This window comes from Penicillium malachiteum (assembly GCF_028827825.1).
Source record: "Penicillium malachiteum strain IBT 17515 chromosome Unknown utg000005l:1.0-9002435.0:326005.0-9005861.0, whole genome shotgun sequence".
Lineage (NCBI taxonomy): Eukaryota > Fungi > Ascomycota > Eurotiomycetes > Eurotiales > Aspergillaceae > Penicillium > Penicillium malachiteum.
In genome coordinates this window covers 6,710,710-6,727,795 of record NW_026643099.1, presented here as the reverse complement: position 1 = coordinate 6,727,795, position 17,086 = coordinate 6,710,710, and the positions used below count along the sequence as shown (strand labels likewise).

The following is a 17,086-nucleotide window of genomic DNA, read 5'->3' as shown; positions in this document are numbered from 1 at the left end:
TTATTACCTCTATGAACGAAAGTCCAATCCGTTGCCAATGTGAAGAAAAATTCTGTCCAATAGGTTTCATCATGAGTAAGTCGGTGATTTTGTCGTGCATCACTACGCGCTATCTTTTATTCAGTTTCGTCTCCCTTCTGCTCGCGTACCTCTACCTCCCAGACTTGAAGTCAAGAACGGGGCGGCCAAACCGAAATCAAGGATACGAATATGAAGAATTATCTATGACAAAAGCAGCCACCGATATCGTTTATGATTCAGGGTGCTGCCCGCTGCCATTCGTGCCTCGCCCTTCGGCGATGCCAAGGTCCATTCCCTACATCCAGCACAAATTCACTTTCCAAACAGAGCATCATGGGAATCAAATGAAGGAAAGAAAACATGCTGTGAAAAGAGCATTTGAGCACAGCTGGAATGGATACAAAAATCATGCTTGGTTATGGGATGAGGTTTCCCCTATTAGTGGTGGACATAAATCCACACTTGGTGGTTGGGGAGCAACTCTGATCGACTCGTTGGATACCTTGTTGATAATGGGTCTGGATCAGGAGTTTGAGAAGGCAATTGAATCTCTTAGCGATATTGACTTTTCAAGCCCAGGAGCACTCGGTATCAACGTCTTTGAGACAAATATACGGTATCTGGGAGGCTTGCTCAGCGCATACGATTTAACTGATGGAAAGCATCAAATCCTATTGGAAAAAGCTCGTCAATTGGGTGACTTCCTGTATGGTGCTTTTGATACGCCCAATGGGATTCCGCAGACAAGGTGGAACTGGTCAAAGTAAGAAAGCATGATACACTTACTAGCGGATGTGTGACCCGGAAGTCAAAATCAAGTTGCTAATGGGTTGTCCACTATTACTAGTCCCTCGCCAACGCATGAAGCTCCGAGGGAAAGTATCTTCCTTGCGGAACTGGGGTCTCTAAGCTTGGAATTTACCCGTCTTTCGCAAATCACAGGCGATGAAAAGTATCTTGACGCGCTTCAAAAGATTACCGACCTCCTACACAACACTCAGAACTCAACGAAGCTGCCTGGTTTATGGCCAGTACTTTTCGATCCTCAGGCAATGCAATTTTCAAGCACGCACTTTACACTCGGTGGTATGGCTGACTCTACTTACGAATACCTTGTGAAAGAATTTGTTCTCCTCGCGGGCCGATCGGATAAGTATCGTGACATGTATATCTCTGCAGTGGAAAGCATGAAGAAGAATCTGCTTTTTCACGGTATGAATCAAGATGGCAGACGGACACTGTTCGCAGGAAATATCCGGTTTGTCTCGGAAACTGGTCAGGAAACCTTTGAGTATCAAACGGAGCATCTCAAGTGTTTCCTTGGGGGTATGGTAGGGATTGGCTCCAAAGTTTTCAATCGGCCATCCGACCTGTCTATTGCGCGAGAACTAGTGGAAGGATGCATTTGGGCGTACGAACTCATGCCCACCGGTATTATGCCCGAAGTTTTGTATATAAGTGGTTGCAAAAACTCGAGGTGTGAATGGGATGACGAAAGGTGGCTCCGGGGTATTCTTGGAAGGTCAGACGAACGGGAGATGCCTCTTGAAGTGAGGGAGGCTGCCGAGCAAATTGCCTTGATCCATGGGCTCCGACCGCCTATATTGGAGGTAGCCGACCCCAGTTATCGACTGAGGTAAGTTGGAATAAATCACTGCGACTTTGTAACTGATCGTGCTGACCTTTATGAATAGGCCTGAGGCAATTGAGTCTATCTTTATTCTATATAGACTCACTGGCGAAAGATCACTTCAAGATACTGCATGGCGAATGTTTCAGAATATTGAAAAGTATACTAGAGCCGAGCATGGCTATGCCGCGCTTGACGACACTCGGAACACAGAGTCAGCAAAATTGGATGTCATGGAAAGCTTTTGGTTTTCGGAGACGTTAAAATATTTCTATCTCATATTCTCGGATCTTGATTGTTTAAGCTTGGATGAATATGTCTTGTGAGTATAAAGTCCTACGACCTGCAGAGACCCAACTCTGAGTGACTCGAACTCGATCTAATAGCGCCATACAGTAATACGGAAGGACATCCATTCAAGTACCTGAATCCCGAGTCGAATGAAATTTGATTGTATGATTTGTTTGACAACGCCCGGTAGATCTCCTATTTGGGGACCAGTCTGCAAATACCCATAAAAGATTCTTGTATTAAGACAATGACATTAGTTTGGCTCCCGTGGCTACTGAAATCCACATTGCCTAGACTCCGAGGTGTCATGGTTTGTTGCGGTGTCTAGATAGTGTATGTAATGACCGATTTGTTCAAAAATCCCAAATGTCCACCTAAACAGTGAAAAGAGACCGCTGGACGGAACTGGACGAAGGGCCCGGGCTGGCCTTTAGTTGGATCACGGTTAGATCACAGTTGGATAATGGTTGGATCAGAGCCCGTGCACTTACACACGGGTCTATCCGGAGCCCAGACCTCACCACTACACTACCTAGATCACCTGAGTAATTACCAGTGTACCATGGGTCACCAGTCCTTAAATTCGCATGGCTAGAACTCAATCACGAGGTGACTACTCCAAGGTTCCGAGTTTCAGGATTTGGTTTAATCTCAAGTCACCGACTAGTCTATTTTCCTCTTGTTCACCAAAACCGAATGAAATTTGAAATATGGAGAACATTTTCGATCTAGATATCCGCCAACTTCCGATACCTTGCCTGCAACTTGAAATAATACGGTGCTCACTCCAAAGATCGCAAAGCGAACTTGGACTCTATATCTGAGCTCAAAATTCTTATCACCTCAGTGCTCCCAAGCATCTCACTATCAGACAAACTACGAGTAAAACTTGAAACTAAGCGCCCGGCCGGTTCGCAAAGAAATATGATTGAAATCATTTCACACTACGTCTTTGCCACATCCCAATGCTCTCCACCTAGCTGGCACTCGCTAGTGACACCTACAAGCTGGCCATGGAGCCCAGTAGACAGACACTATTCCCGTGCATCAGAAGCTCGATTAATTGATGTACCAGACTGGAGCATATTTAATCTGGGCTTCCCATCACTATGGGCTCCGTCAAGTCACCATTCCTTAGCCCATCGTGACGATCTTACAGCTCCGTCGAAATGCGAATTCTTCGGACCATCAGAGACACCCACAGTTCCCTTTGGATATGCTCAGCCTCATGATACCGGAATCTTTCAGTGGGGTTGGCCCGACCAGGCCAATGATACAGTCTGTGGTTGGGGGTCAAGTGAGCAGCATACTCGCCAAATCCGAAAGATGCTCACCAAGGTTCTGGACGATTATCATGTGAAAACACTCAATGATGCTGGCTGTGGAGATTTAGCATGGATCTCCATGATAAATATCGGAGACATTGACTATGTCGGCTATGATCTATATGAACGCGAGACCTGGTCCGAACTGCGAAAACGTGGTGTTAAATTAGATGTTCTCGACATAACAACAGAAGATACTCGCGAAACCGATTTATTGATTTGTCGTGATGTACTTATTCATTTACCGAATGATATGGTCCTTTCTACCCTAGACCGATTTCGCCGGTCGGCGCCACTGCTGCTTGCCACAAGCTACACCAGCGATTCAAAACTGCACGGAGGAGGATTTTCCAATTTGGAGCGAATGAACGAGCCAAGCTTAAGACATGCGAAACTAGACCTCACCCTCCCGCCATTCAACTTGGGGAAACCGCTCATCAAAATCTCTGAGGACTTTCCTGGCAAATATCTCGGTTTATGGAATGTTTCTTACTTGGAAGCGTGAATAAGCTACGCAAGAGCCACTTGAAGGTCGATGAACTTGAACCCGACATACCCTTGGTAACTGGATAAGCTGTTTGTTCCTAGGAGGCTTTATCGGAGACGAAGAAGAACGAATATTCAATCAGCATCGCATAATGTAGGTTGTCCTTGGGACTATTGGTATCTCCTACTTGTCACCCCAATCTGATTCACTGTCTGAGTGGCTGTTAGACAATCTTAACTCTCTAGTCAAGTAGACAAATCTGGTTTGTAAATTCCCCCAAAAGGTTCAGAAGTCTTTCAAGGCCGTGCCATTCGAATCTCGATTCTTCTGGGAGTTCTACAATACATAAACCTCTGTTGAATCATAGTAACACCGTGACTGTTTTGTGCACGTGTGTTAGCAAGTGCACAGCCTGAGTTGAGTGAACTGGATTGAACAATTGCCCAGGCAAAGAAACATTGGAAAAGGAATGGGCACTTAAGGATGCCTCAGTTGACTGGTTCATTGGTCAATTCAAGCACGAGTGATCCATTTTGATTATTTTGTTCGCATATCCTCCTAGTATATATAAACGTTCCACATCATGCCTTCTTCCGCTTGATTAGTATGAGTGTGTTTGAAATTACGAGAGAAGGTTTGTGTCAGACCTCGGGGAGCTGCAGGCAAACATCGTCTGTTTTACCACTCCAAAAACGCGTCTCAAGTCTTCCATCTCCATCACTCCATCTCCTCACCTCTATCCAACTACCCCCTCTCCCATTCTTCGTTCCACACTACCTTGAGTACCCGAGGTCCACCTGGGCACGTCCCTCTCAACTCATCATGGTGGATTTACAGGTGCGATGGGCTATCAGTGAGTGATAGGGCTCCATTACCCACAGTGGCAGAGGGTCTTCTATCCGGGTGTGCGGTTTGCGGCCAGGAGGAAGGAATTCGGATCTGCTCAGCTTGTCGCATGGTTTTGTACTGTGGGCAGGAGCATCAGCGCCCTCATCGTGATACCCGTAAGTTTGTATGCAAAGGAATAACGGGAGAGCGACAGATGCTCGAAGCGGCCGAAGCTCATGCCGAGGCGAATCTTAGTGGAGCACACCCTGGGGGAAATCTACTCCCTATAATGCCAGGCATGAACAGAAACGTTCTTCAACACTTCGACACCTATTGGCACTCTCCTTTATTCATTTATCTGCGACGAGTCAACACAGTCAAGTCCGTTGAAGCGCAGAAGCGGTACTTCTTGCGCTGCGACAGCCTGCTCTTTGCGCGTTCCTTCGATTTTCGTATCGCCGCTCTCGAAACCACCGCCAGACTAGGCCAAGACCAAGAGCTTTACGACTCTATCAAAGCTTTATGTGTATTGCCAGATGTTCATCAAAATTTGGACAATGAGGATGTCCTGGAACCTATCGACTTCATGATCCAGCCCCCTGTCAGTTTTTGGTACGATCAACTCCTTGACTTGCTTATCCTCATGACCTTCCTGAAGATCAAGCTACTCCTCGATGTGATGCGTCTTGATGTCGCAAAAAAGCACTGGCTCCTAGGTTTCCGCAGAACATCGTCAACATGATTCTTTCCAATGTCCCTCAAAGCCCGATAGTTACTGCAAATGATGGAATCATGAACAGCCCAGATCAGATATCGAATATCACCCTGCTATCTGGGCAGATCGATATTTTGATCGCTGAGGTGCGCGCCCGAAATTCACTCTTCTGGAAAAAGTTGGCCTCGCATAATCCCAGCGATCCACTTCTTGAAAGGCCCACGCAGCGAGAATTGGGAAATAAAAGAGCCGCCGACGCTAAGGATTTGCTCTTGTGCCATGTTTTTTACTGGTTTGCAACACCTGGGGCTATTCCCCTTCTGCGACGAAAGCTTCGCCTTGAAATTGTTGCCTAAAGTGTGCATATCACTTCAGTTGTGTATCAATAGATGCATCATTCTCCATCTCAACATGGTGTAATGTCCTCATGATATGCTCCAGACATCAAATACAATTCTATGTTTTTGTCACATCCATTTCTCCATTAGCGGCCGAATGCCTCCTCAGTTTGCCTACGTACTCATACTTCCTCGAAGATCTTTATGGTCACTGGCAACTGAGGAAAATCCTTTCTGCATGTTTTTGATCGAAATCCTTGCGCCTGGACCAGTATCTGTGTCGACCGCTATTCAATTGTCAATGAACGAGAGGGAACGGATCTTGGGAGATCTGAATGCCCAATTCGCCCTCTTGCTAGCGAAGACGGAACAATTGGACGCACGCATCGAGGACGTATTTTAAATCCTCATCCACTCTTTCAAACTCACATGTCTACGCATCGTTGAATTAGGGACATCGTTTTTCTTTTTTTCTTCTTCTTTGCATAGCATGATCGCTCTATCTGATCTCATGACTTTGAATGTGATTTCCCTGAACTCGATTTCTATCCCGGTAGAGAATTGACACTGAAGAGCGCGGGTTGGGGCTCTGGTAATGAGTAGCTCTAATTAGAGATGTAAAGAACAAAATTTCCATACATACTGAACATCATTTGAAGTATGCATTGATCCTTCTGCGTCGCTATCTAGAGTCTCCCAGCTCCCAAAAAATGTCTTTGACTAGGTGCCAGTCCAAGGCGAGCAATGCAAATAAACACATTATATTGGGTTACTACCATATGGTCCTGTGAAAGAAGTCGTCAAGTACTATGGAATGATGTTGAATCTATCCCAAATGAAGTTATATCATGGATTGCTTGTGTATCGTGTTCAGTGGATTCTAGTATGGTCCGGGCGCGGGCCCATAATCGCCTCTTGGGCCTGGCGTATGAGTCCGTGGCATGCCGGATCCTTGTGGCCCTTCTTCGTTCGGCCCCGGATCGGCATAGTCACCATAATACTCGCTGTAAATGTGCTGCTGCCCAGTTCTCGCAGGATGAGCCCCTGCGTTACCCATAGGGCGTTGTGGCTGCGGATGGTGAGGAAGTTCCGGCCCAGCTCCCGTTCCTGCTCTCCCACGCCCCATCTGTCCCGGGGCATTGTTCCACTGGCTTTGCCTGCCAGTCAAGTTCAGGTCCAGTTGGCCTGATCCAGCGGTATTTGTGTGTCCATGAGGGTAATCATAGTACTGCTCCGAAGCGACAGGCCATTTTACTCCAACCGATGGAGGAGCCACCGGCGGAGAATGGCCTGCGCCCCCTTGTTTACGCATCGCATGCAGGAAAAGAGCCTTCTTATCCAACCCTTGGGTGCCCACAATGTTGTCATTTTCATCAAGCCAGATCGCTCGGACCTTGTCCTCTTGAGCACGCTGTGACGCATTGGCTCCCCAGAGGCTATTGATGTATTCTGTGAATTCAAGGTAAGCATCGCGTACTGTTTCGAAGTGGCTCATGGAAAGTGTCACGACTGCATCCGGTCGCAAAATGGCCTGGTGGCTGTTTCCCTGTGCCTCGAATTCCGCTAGCGCTAGTGCAGTCTGGCAGGCGTTGCGAATCTGGCGACCGTTCCAGCGCGCATTCTCGTGCTGAGCGTAGTGCTTTTCTGCAAAACTTCCAATCCGCATTTGATCGATTTCAATTCGTCGTCCCTTGGTGCTGAATCGCTCTTCAATCATGGACATGTTCAACTTGAAGATCTCCACTGTTTGCTCGGAGCTCAACTCTTTATAGTACAGGCTGACATGAATGCGAGATGTAAAGGCTTCATCGAAGTCACCAACTCGGTTGGTAGTCAGAAACAAAATACCAGCATAGTATTCCATTACACGCAAAAACACTATATGACAATTAATGACGTCCAGTTGGCAACAAGGATTAAAAGTCCCTACTCACCAGCAACAAGACCGTTGCGCTGGAAGTCCTCTTTGGTTCGTTGAGCAAGGAAGACATCAGCCTCGTCAAGCAAGAGAATGCAATCCCATCGATTGGCCAAGGCAAAGGTGGTCTCCAAGGCCTTCTCTACCTCACTGGCAGTTGTTCCTAGATCTCCTATAATATTCTCAGTTTCTGCGTTGTGGAAAAATCCCGATCGAATTTCACTTACCGCAAGTGATTTGGAAAAGCGGCTTTTGAAAGAGTTCCGCGACTCCCTCTATCATGTGGATCGTCCCATCAGTCACGAATGCAGAAATTTTGACAAAGTTCTGACTAACCAGCAGTTGATGTTTTCCCAACGCCTGGGGCTCCATGAAGAAGCAAGATCAATCCCTTTCCTTGTACTCGATCAGTCTGTGTGAAAATATGTTATAGATGTTTGGATAGTATTACCTTTGCCGCGAACAATATCCCTCTGCTCCCTATGGTCAGTTGTCGTCTTTTTGTCTCTAAAATGTTGCGCGATAAGAGAGATGATCATATGCTTATGTTTCTGGTCTAACACAAGCCGGCCAAATGTTGTGGAAGGCTTCACCTTGGTATCAGCCCATTGATGACCACTCCCAAAGCCCAACTCGCCGGGGGTGACTTTGGGAGGTGGGATTTCTGTCAAGTACGACAGGTCGAGTTTCGCTAAAATATTGTGTCAATCGGAATGCATATCCAAGAGCTATATTCACACGACTGGCTCACCCCATTTTCTTGTTCGCAACACAAAGCCGAAGACCCGGTAGGACATAATGACCAACTCATCTTCCGAAACAGCAAGCGTATTACCTGCGCCGGCTCGAAGGTCTTTCAAAGACCGTGAGATTATGGCAATCGACGGCTGCTCATCTCCGGTATCTGTTTTCGGAAGCAGGCCGTTGACGTATTCGGTCCGTTGTTTAGTGTCCACATAGCCATCATAGTGTACATAATCACCCTGGCAGCAGATGGCTTCACATCGCTCATCATCGTCTCCATCCGACTGGTTTGTTGGGTTTCCAATCAGCAACTCCAGCTTGGGTTTCCATTCTTGTTGTTCTGCATCTTCAACGGAGAAGGCTGTCTCAAAGTCAACCACCACCTGGCTCTCTACCTCGTCACGTACCCCAACAGTTGGTCCTGCATAGTACATGTGTCTCACGCCTGCGACTGATAGAAACTTGCGGCCTCGAGAAATCAACTGCTCGCGATAGCGAGCGGTACGATTTGTTAGACTTAAAGACTCAACTTTCGTCCACTCGGATTCGGAGAAATCCGTTCGTCTTAGCGGATGAAAACGAAGAGGGTAAACCTCTAATGCAGCGATATCCCGCTGTCCATCGAACCGTTTAAATTCAAAAACTCGTGATATAGGCCCAAAAGACTTTCCGTCAAAGTCGATGTACACACAAGTGATGCTGAAGGCTGCCTTTTGACGCTTATCACCAGAGGACCGGTATCGTTTCCAGGTAGGCAAGACCGCATGTCGGGCGCTGGTAACATGGACAACGCGGTATGCCTGCTTTCCGTCACTCCCAATAACCTCCATTCCTGGGCGGAAGAGAAGCCATAGGTCGGAGAAGAAAATCTTTCGAGATTGTGGATTCTCCAAATGAGCCCGCCTCGGGGAAGTGGTGGTATCCATAAATTTTACCAAGCACTGCAGATGCTTCAATGCCTCTGGAGATTTAGTGACATCATCCGCATCATCATTTTGTTCCTCCTCTTTCCCATCTTCGACCTCCACCTCTAGCTCCTCCTGATTATCTGGACTGGCTAGTGGGCTGGTCGCAGCTGCTTCTTCGGGAGTGGATCCTGCGGGTAGAGCCTCGGTGCTGGGGTTTACAGCCTCTTCCGCAGTGATAGGCAACGGCATGGAGAACTTTTTATCCAGCGCCGCACACCAGTCCCGTATCGCCCGCTCGGAATATATTAACGCCTTGAAAGGACGGAGGAAGACAACTCCCGACGTATCATATGAGCTCAATGGATCGGCATCATTGCCAAGGATCTTTGTTAGAACTTTCATCAGTATAGCAGACTGAATTCGAATTCTCTCTGGGAGTTGCGCCTCTTCGGGGGCTGTGACCAATATCGGTGCGCTCTCCTGTGTCTTTTTGGGCTTCCGCACTGGTCGGCCGGGATAGCCATACCAAGCACCATAAGCAGGGAGCATATCGTCTTGCACGACTGGATCTCCAATGAGGACATGAATATTGCAGCACTCCAATACCCCGACAGCGGTCCGTGAGAAGGCATACCAGTCAAGACGTCGAAGATCTGGCTCAGGTAGAACCTCTTTGATCTCTTCCTTCTCTACTGGCTCACACGATTCTTCAACTTGGGCGCAGGTCTCGTCTCCACCTTTATTCTCTTCTGCACGTTTGCTCTCTTCTTCCTTCCGTACCTTGCTCAGTAGCTCTATTCTTTCTTTCTCGTTTTTTTGCTCTTCCTCCCGTTCCCTCCGACGTATCTCAATCTCCTCCACGAGGTATAGACGATCCATTTCCCACTCGAAGTTCTTGCGCAGTCTCTCACGTCGATTTCCATAATCAATGAGACAGTCATAATCATCTGGAGGGGCTCCTCCCGACGGAATATCCGCAATCCCGTTGTAGACTTCAGGTGGGAATCTTCGAGAATAGTCATTACTTGCAGAAATTCTGTAAGCCCAATCCCATGGCCCATCCTCTCTCTGTCTTCGGACAAATCTGTTTCGCGATCGGTACATGTCCCACCATCCCGGACCCTCTGTATTCTCCCACTCTTTTCGCCTCTGATAAATTGCGTTGATAGATTTCTGGTATTTTGCCCACTCTGACGAGCCTGGAGGCGGCGGATCCACATTACTGTCAGAGCCTCCCATCGGTAATGGAGTCTGCTCTGCGGCGACCTGGACACCAGCGGCGAGTTCTTCAATTCGCATTTTCAGGAAGTTTATCTCATCAAGAACTGGAATTTCCTCCGATGGCTCTTCCTGTCTCGAAGCAAGCTTCCCCATTCGAATTGGGGTAGGTGGGGTGAGCTCCCCCGGCTGAGTGCTAGAGTCAAAGATAACAGACTGCTCCGTCTCCGGAGTCGCATCGACTGACTCCACCATGATATTTGGGGTCCCGTGGTGATAATCAGAACTAAATTCCTCGCTAGTGGCGATCGATAGAATCAAGAACGGTGATGGTCCTGTACCGACCGAGACGATCAGACCGAGCGCATCCCTCTTATAGTCAACCCGTTCATTGTGGTTTCTGGGGCTGAGGTGTCAAAGTAGGAGATAAGCCATACAGATGCAGCCACGAGTATATGGAAAAACGCCTCCAGAAATATATCGTATTGTGTCATATTGGCTGGCTGAGGTGAAGAAGAAGCAATCCATTCCCGATGTCATCCGGCTTATGTGCATCACTAGCTGCATGCGAATATAAACCCGGGCGAAACTAACCCCTCATTTACGGTAGCTCGTATTGGTAGCTGGAGAGGAAGAACAGATACTCAAACCTAATCCAGCCCGGCAGCTGGGGATAGGGTGATTCGTTATGTGGTTGACACATGCATGCACGGCGATGGATGGGTAGGCTTCCCGCGTTCTTCTAAAAATATACCTCAGTCATTGGCACCCGGGCTGACAGCACCAATAGTACATCGATCGACTCGGAGGAGTATAGGTACCAACACCTGATCGAAGCCACATCCATTGTGCCCAATCCTTATACCTTTACCCCCGACCCTTGAAACATTCACTTTGCTTCCTCATCTTTATCACCAATATACTGCAGAAGATGGGAAACTGGACTCTTCGCATCCCAAGGCCAAGCAAGCAGCCGCCTCCTGTTGACTTCATTGAGAACAGGCTTCCCAGTCATCATGCAATGTTCTCCGGCCACCAAAACCATTATGATCCTTCTACAGAGAACTATGTGCCCAACAGGCCGCTATTGACGTCCTCGGAGGGCCTTGAACCGCCCAAGGAAGGCTCTGGTAAAGACTCAGAACAGGACGAGTATGAGTTACCACCACGTCCCGCAGTTTCCGATACAAAAGCGATGGCACGATGGGCTGCAATGTTTCCCTCTGCTATGGCCACCATGATCGCAAAGTCGACTCCACCGCATGACCGAGCCAATGCCTCCTATAATATTCGCGATCGAACGAACTGGGAAATGGTGTGTGAGGTCCTTGAAGCCGCAAGGGACAAATATCAGCAAGAAGGTGGTCCAGTACGATGGTTTCGCAAAGTGCGACGAAAGGCTGCGGATCATATTATCCCTATCGCGGAGGCTGCTCAGATAGCCTCCAACGTGGTCCCGAACAACCCATATTCCACTCCTGTCCTGGCCTCTGTCGTCATTGTATTAGATGTAAGGTCAATCCAATCTTCCACTGGCGCAGTAATTGACATGTAGGCTTTAGGCTATGAAGACGGCAGCAAAAGTTCGCAACCAAGTGCTGGCAGGGTTTGACGGGCTGGTTCATCTATTCTCCGATGTTGAGTTGTTCCTGGGAACATTTCCAAAAGATGATAATATTAAATCAGCTTCATTAGACCTCACAGTGTCGGCGTTGGAGGCCGTCGAAAAGGCAATCACTTTCTTCATTAGCAACGAGTGTATGAGTGACACTCCCTACCGAATGGGCTAACAAATGCTAATTTCAAATAGTCATGCGAGGGGGGAAAGCTCTACTAATGGGCGGCCAATACGAGCAAGACCTTCGACAAAGTCTGAATGAAATAAATATCAAAAGTGGCGATCTGATGCGGGAGGCTGCGAAGTCGCACATATATGAGTTTGCTATTTGTAAGTCAATGTGTCTCAACATTCCATTCAGGCGCAAGGCCCAGGATTATGATAATACTGAGGTTCGATATTAGATTCAGAGCAAACGAAGGGATTCTACAAAGAAATCTTGGAGGCATCTAAAAGTACTTTGGATGGTATAAACTCCATAAAGGACATGTTCTCAGAGCACACTCGCCTTGTGGAGGAGCAGAATAAACGCATGGAAAAGAAAGTTGAGCAGATCCATTGGGAGCTGCAGGAGAGGGATTGTAAGCTAGGAACATTGCAGGCCAACATAAACAGAAAGAACACACTGACTAACCATTTAATAATATTGCCAGACCAATTGCATGTCGCTCAGGAGGAAATCACTTACCTCAAGATAAGAAATGGCCATCTACTGCCAAGCCGCGAGCCGAGTCCCATGCCCCAGGCCCAAATCCCTTTCCAGCAATCATGGATGAACCAGGAGATGTGGAGAGGAATGCTCGAGACGGGAGATGTCGATCTGGCCGATACTGCCCTAGTTACGGCTGTTCAAGGACGTCTCTCACAAAAGGAACGGGCCCAAGCGGAACGAGTCATTCATACAGCGCCCTTCAAAAATTGGATTATCGTTCCCCAGTCAGCCAAGCTGTTAGTTCAATGGGATCCCCGACCAAGCAAAACAATCCGGGGTGTCTCGCCACTTTCGGTCGTTGGTAAAACTATCGCCCAGGCTCTGCAAGCAAACCCCCGATTTTTATTTCTGTCGTGGCATGGAGGGATACAGGTAGACCGCGCTGGAAATGGCCACCCAGGGGACGAACATGCAATGATATGCAGTCTGATCGATCAGCTCTTGCGTCAACATGAATTTGATATGAGATATGTGCCGATGTTGGATCATTCATCCGCTTCCCAGGATGACTGGCTTGAAATGTTAGCAACGCTTCTCCGCCAGATACCGGGGACACGGACGGTTTGTTGTCTCATTGACGGGGTCTCTCTGTTGGAAAGGGACGAGTTTGCAGCCGAGGCTCTACCTGTACTTGGCAGGTTAATTGCCCTTGTTGATGAAGCTTTGGCGATCCCTCTGAAGCTTCTTTTCACTAGTACTCCGGGGGTGACTGTTGTACGAGCGGCGTTCGAGGATGAAGGGTCGATAATCAATGTCGCGGCCCTTCCTCGGTCTGGACTGGTTGCTAGTCAGGGACGCGTTTTCCGGGAACTGGGGCAGACTATAGAGGGTAATGAAGGAAGATCAGGCTGGAATTGAAAAACAGTCTTCGGATTGGACGGTACCTGACTATTTCTCCCTCCGTCCAGATATGCAATCCGAGGAGCAGGCTTGTTTATGAGCAGGAGAGGGAAAATGGTTCAGGGCTATCTTGCCTTTCCACTATATCAGGGTGGTAGTAGAACCAGAGATCATTTCAAGCGTCCAGCACTCGGATTATAATTATTCCTCGCCAACAAGAAAGGCGTATCTATACTAGTTAATTTTTGTTGGTCAAGATCCATTCATGCACTCGAATAATGATGATGACCAGATAAACCTACGAGTACCATCAACGATAATATGGCATTGATTTCGAGATCGGCTAGAGCGAGCAGTAGGAGATTATGATCATTACTACACATACAGAGAGACACAGATCATGATCTTCGCTAAAATGGTGTTGATCCAGATTCTGATTCTTAGACATGATTGGTTGAATTCGTGTTGATCCGGGGAACAGGCGCTAATCCCTTTCCAGTCTAGCGAGAGGTCCAGAATTGATCCTGTGTTCTGATTGGTCCATAGCAAGTAAAGAACGATCCCAGAATTTTGATAGAGAGAAACATATAAAATGCATTTTGTTTGCTCTCACTGCATCCGAATCACCGCTATGCCTAATTTGGATTGTTGATCTGACGCGTCCGCAGGCCAGGTATTTAAACACCCTCCCTCCCCTCTTCTTCTTCAACTCTTTCACCACCCTACTTCGACCTTTCATCATCCCACTTGGACACCTCATCATGCCACCTGGACACTTCATTCCACTTCGACACTTCATTCCACTTCGACACTTCATTCCACTTCGACACTTCATCATCCGACATCTTTTTTTGATAATTCGTCTTCCGCCCCCGAGGCTGGGATCCGCAGTCGCAGTGTTTCCTGTGGCGGGTGCCTGGACTCGCGCTAATCGTGCTCAGAATGTCTGGTGGGGGGGGCCCCAGGCATACCTTCTCGATGCGTTTCTCAGTGAGTGCTTCAGGTCAATCAGGTTTCGCGGTATGGTTGAAAGGATCGATGTGTCTTCGGTTTGGGGGAGAGATGGATTTTGGTTTGGTTTTGGACTTTTCGACTTTCGGTTCGCCTTCCTCGTTCCTTTTCCGTTTACGTCTACGTTTATCCTCTCTCATTTTCTGTCCTTCGTCGTTTTCCCGTTCGTCCCATTGACTTTTTCCTTCGATCTGGGTGTTCGCTCCCACGTTCATTGGACTGGCCCGACCTGCTCCGATGGCAATTTTTTTAAACCCCGACTAGCATAGTTGCTGGTCACCCTTTTTCATCATTTGATCGGCTTGTCCGCGCATTTGGAGAAGAAGATGCAAGGTTTCTATGATGAGCTACCCGGCAAGGACGTTTGAATTCAAAGAATATTCTATTGCTTTGCCGAGTCATCCCTGGCTGCTTTGTCCATAGGTTTACATATACTGGTGGGGTTTTACTTTTCTCCAGATGCCAGTTCATGGCCTAATGGATAAACATTCTGAATTCTTCGACTATGCTTAGTATACGGGTAATACCTCCAAGGCTCGAGGCCAGTGCTACAGCAACCACTTCAATAATTTAGAGCATCAATATTAGAGAAACCTGACAGGATGACTACCTTAAAACATTTCAAAATTTGAATTGACCTCTAACTTCTATCCTCGTTGGGCAGTACCGTAAGGTTTTACCCGCGCGGTTTTATCAGCTTTCATAGCATGCGGGAGGTCTGGGGGGTTTCAAATGCCCCCAACACAGTGTAGATACTTTTTAAAAAAATTATTATTTTAAAAATGGAAATCTCAGTCTTATAATCTTGGATTTAAAAAGGTTCTAGCGGTCTAATATATATTGCAGGATTAAAATATTTTGGATGAGAAAACGTTTTGGACCGCAAAACGTTTTGAGAGAAAAAAACCAGTACACCCTCATACAGACCAACTTTCAGTCTGGTAACTTTTATCTGTATAGCTTCATACTTCATACCTTCCTTCCTTATTCAGGTGCTTTACAGTACATCTTTTTCTTTTTCTTTTGATCTACAGGGGTATTGAGCTCAAGACCTACAATCTACAGTTTCTAGGCTACAATTTGCAATTTAAAAGGCTTTACAAGCTACATTTTACAACACTACAACTACACTTTACTAACTACACCATCTACATTATTTTAACAGCTTCACACACCAAGTCACATCTTATACAGACCACATATTCCACAAGAAGAAATTCCACAGACAATTCAACACAGGGAAGTCAACATAGGCAATTCCACAGGTAACAACACAGACTACAATACAGACTACAATACAGACTACAATACAGACTACAATACAGACTACAACACAGACTCTAACCAGTACAGAATTTGATATAGACTACACGTATCAACCATCATATTAGAGCCCTAGAGATCAACATAGTATTTTGTTCTTCCAACATACTGTATTACAAAAGATAGTTTTTTATTATAATATAAGTTAATAATTCCAAGATATATTTTATAAAGAAATATCCTACCTAGTAAATTACACAAACATGATTTTTTATTAAAAAACTACCTAACTAATATTTAATTCTCAAAATCATTTTTACACTATTTTGGGGGCATCTTGAAAACCCCCAGACCTCCCGCATGGTAGCTAAGGCGGAGGTCAATTCCTCCTTCCTAACAAAATTAACCATATCCTCCCTGATATCCTTTATCTCCTGTGCATTTCTATCACATCTGTCTTCAACCCGCTTGGTAATCTTGCTTTCCTTAAGGCTTCGGAGAAAATGTAATATGATACCACGCAAGAAATGAGAACGCCCACGAATGGGAGGATTGCATTCGTGAGCTGCACACCTTCGGTAAACCCTTTAGCTGGAGTTTTACTCTCAGAACTCCCATCTCAAGATGGTAACGGCAAGTCATTTTTCTCTAACTCACCGTTATTCTTCGTTTCCTCAAATAATTTCAAATATTCCTCAGGTTCAAGTGTGTGTTTAACCGATCCCACACCTAGTAGATCCTTGCGGCTTTCGATGAACCACACACTTTCCCCTGAGAATGAGTTCATTTAGGCACCTATGACTTACGATACCAAGTTTTGATATCAAAACAAATGTATGGAAGTCCGCTGATAACGTCAATCAGCTCAGACCTTAAGGTGCCAATCGATTGAGAAGAGGTATTATCTGATATTATATTATTAGTTTATGTATCTTGATACCTAGGTATTGAATAAAGCCCGCGCTGTACTGATCGGGATATACACACTCAAAAATAAACCATTCTTCTGGCACAGGCGATACCAGTCACCGAGCTTCTCTTGAAGGGAGTCTAGTGCATGGTTTGAGGCTGTAAGCCCAACAACGAAGAACTACGTAACACCTTACTGTCAGTAGGTTACGTGGCCAAACAGGCGATATCTTGTATTAAGCAATATTAACTCACGCAACAGAACAGGAAAAGAAATTGAAAGGCGCGGAAGATCAGCATTTTCGCGGTG

General features: G+C 46.6%; 5 protein-coding genes across 5 annotated transcripts; 4 read left to right on the top strand and 1 right to left on the bottom strand.

Annotated features, from left to right (window-relative positions):
• Positions 1-71: 71 nt before the first annotated feature.
• N7483_012491 (glycoside hydrolase family 47 protein) lies at positions 72-2,102 on the top strand (the record flags this gene model as incomplete). The annotated part of the gene is made up of 4 exons (XM_057095918.1): positions 72-784; positions 869-1,657; positions 1,716-1,973; positions 2,048-2,102. The coding sequence occupies 4 exons, from the start codon at positions 72-74 to the stop codon at positions 2,100-2,102; spliced, it is 1,815 nt and encodes a 604-aa protein (XP_056941889.1).
• A 764-nt stretch (positions 2,103-2,866) lies between these two features.
• Positions 2,867-3,772, top strand: N7483_012490 (uncharacterized protein; the record flags this gene model as incomplete). The annotated part of the gene is made up of 1 exon (XM_057095917.1): positions 2,867-3,772. The coding sequence occupies one exon, from the start codon at positions 2,867-2,869 to the stop codon at positions 3,770-3,772; it is 906 nt and encodes a 301-aa protein (XP_056941888.1).
• Positions 3,773-4,576: 804 nt separating this feature from the next.
• N7483_012489 (zinc finger MYND domain-containing protein) lies at positions 4,577-5,324 on the top strand (the record flags this gene model as incomplete). The annotated part of the gene is made up of 2 exons (XM_057095916.1): positions 4,577-4,607; positions 4,636-5,324. The coding sequence occupies 2 exons, from the start codon at positions 4,577-4,579 to the stop codon at positions 5,322-5,324; spliced, it is 720 nt and encodes a 239-aa protein (XP_056941887.1).
• Positions 5,325-6,515: 1,191 nt separating this feature from the next.
• Positions 6,516-10,917, bottom strand: N7483_012488 (uncharacterized protein; the record flags this gene model as incomplete). Its single annotated transcript, XM_057095915.1, has 7 exons — positions 6,516-7,513; positions 7,570-7,725; positions 7,781-7,828; positions 7,890-7,949; positions 8,005-8,244; positions 8,305-10,829; positions 10,889-10,917. 7 exons carry the CDS (start codon positions 10,915-10,917, stop codon positions 6,516-6,518), a joined length of 4,056 nt encoding a protein of 1,351 aa, XP_056941886.1.
• Positions 10,918-11,354: 437 nt separating this feature from the next.
• Positions 11,355-13,611, top strand: N7483_012487 (uncharacterized protein; the record flags this gene model as incomplete). Its single annotated transcript, XM_057095914.1, has 5 exons — positions 11,355-11,933; positions 11,986-12,181; positions 12,234-12,371; positions 12,446-12,622; positions 12,695-13,611. 5 exons carry the CDS (start codon positions 11,355-11,357, stop codon positions 13,609-13,611), a joined length of 2,007 nt encoding a protein of 668 aa, XP_056941885.1.
• Between the last annotated feature and the right edge of the window lie 3,475 nt (positions 13,612-17,086).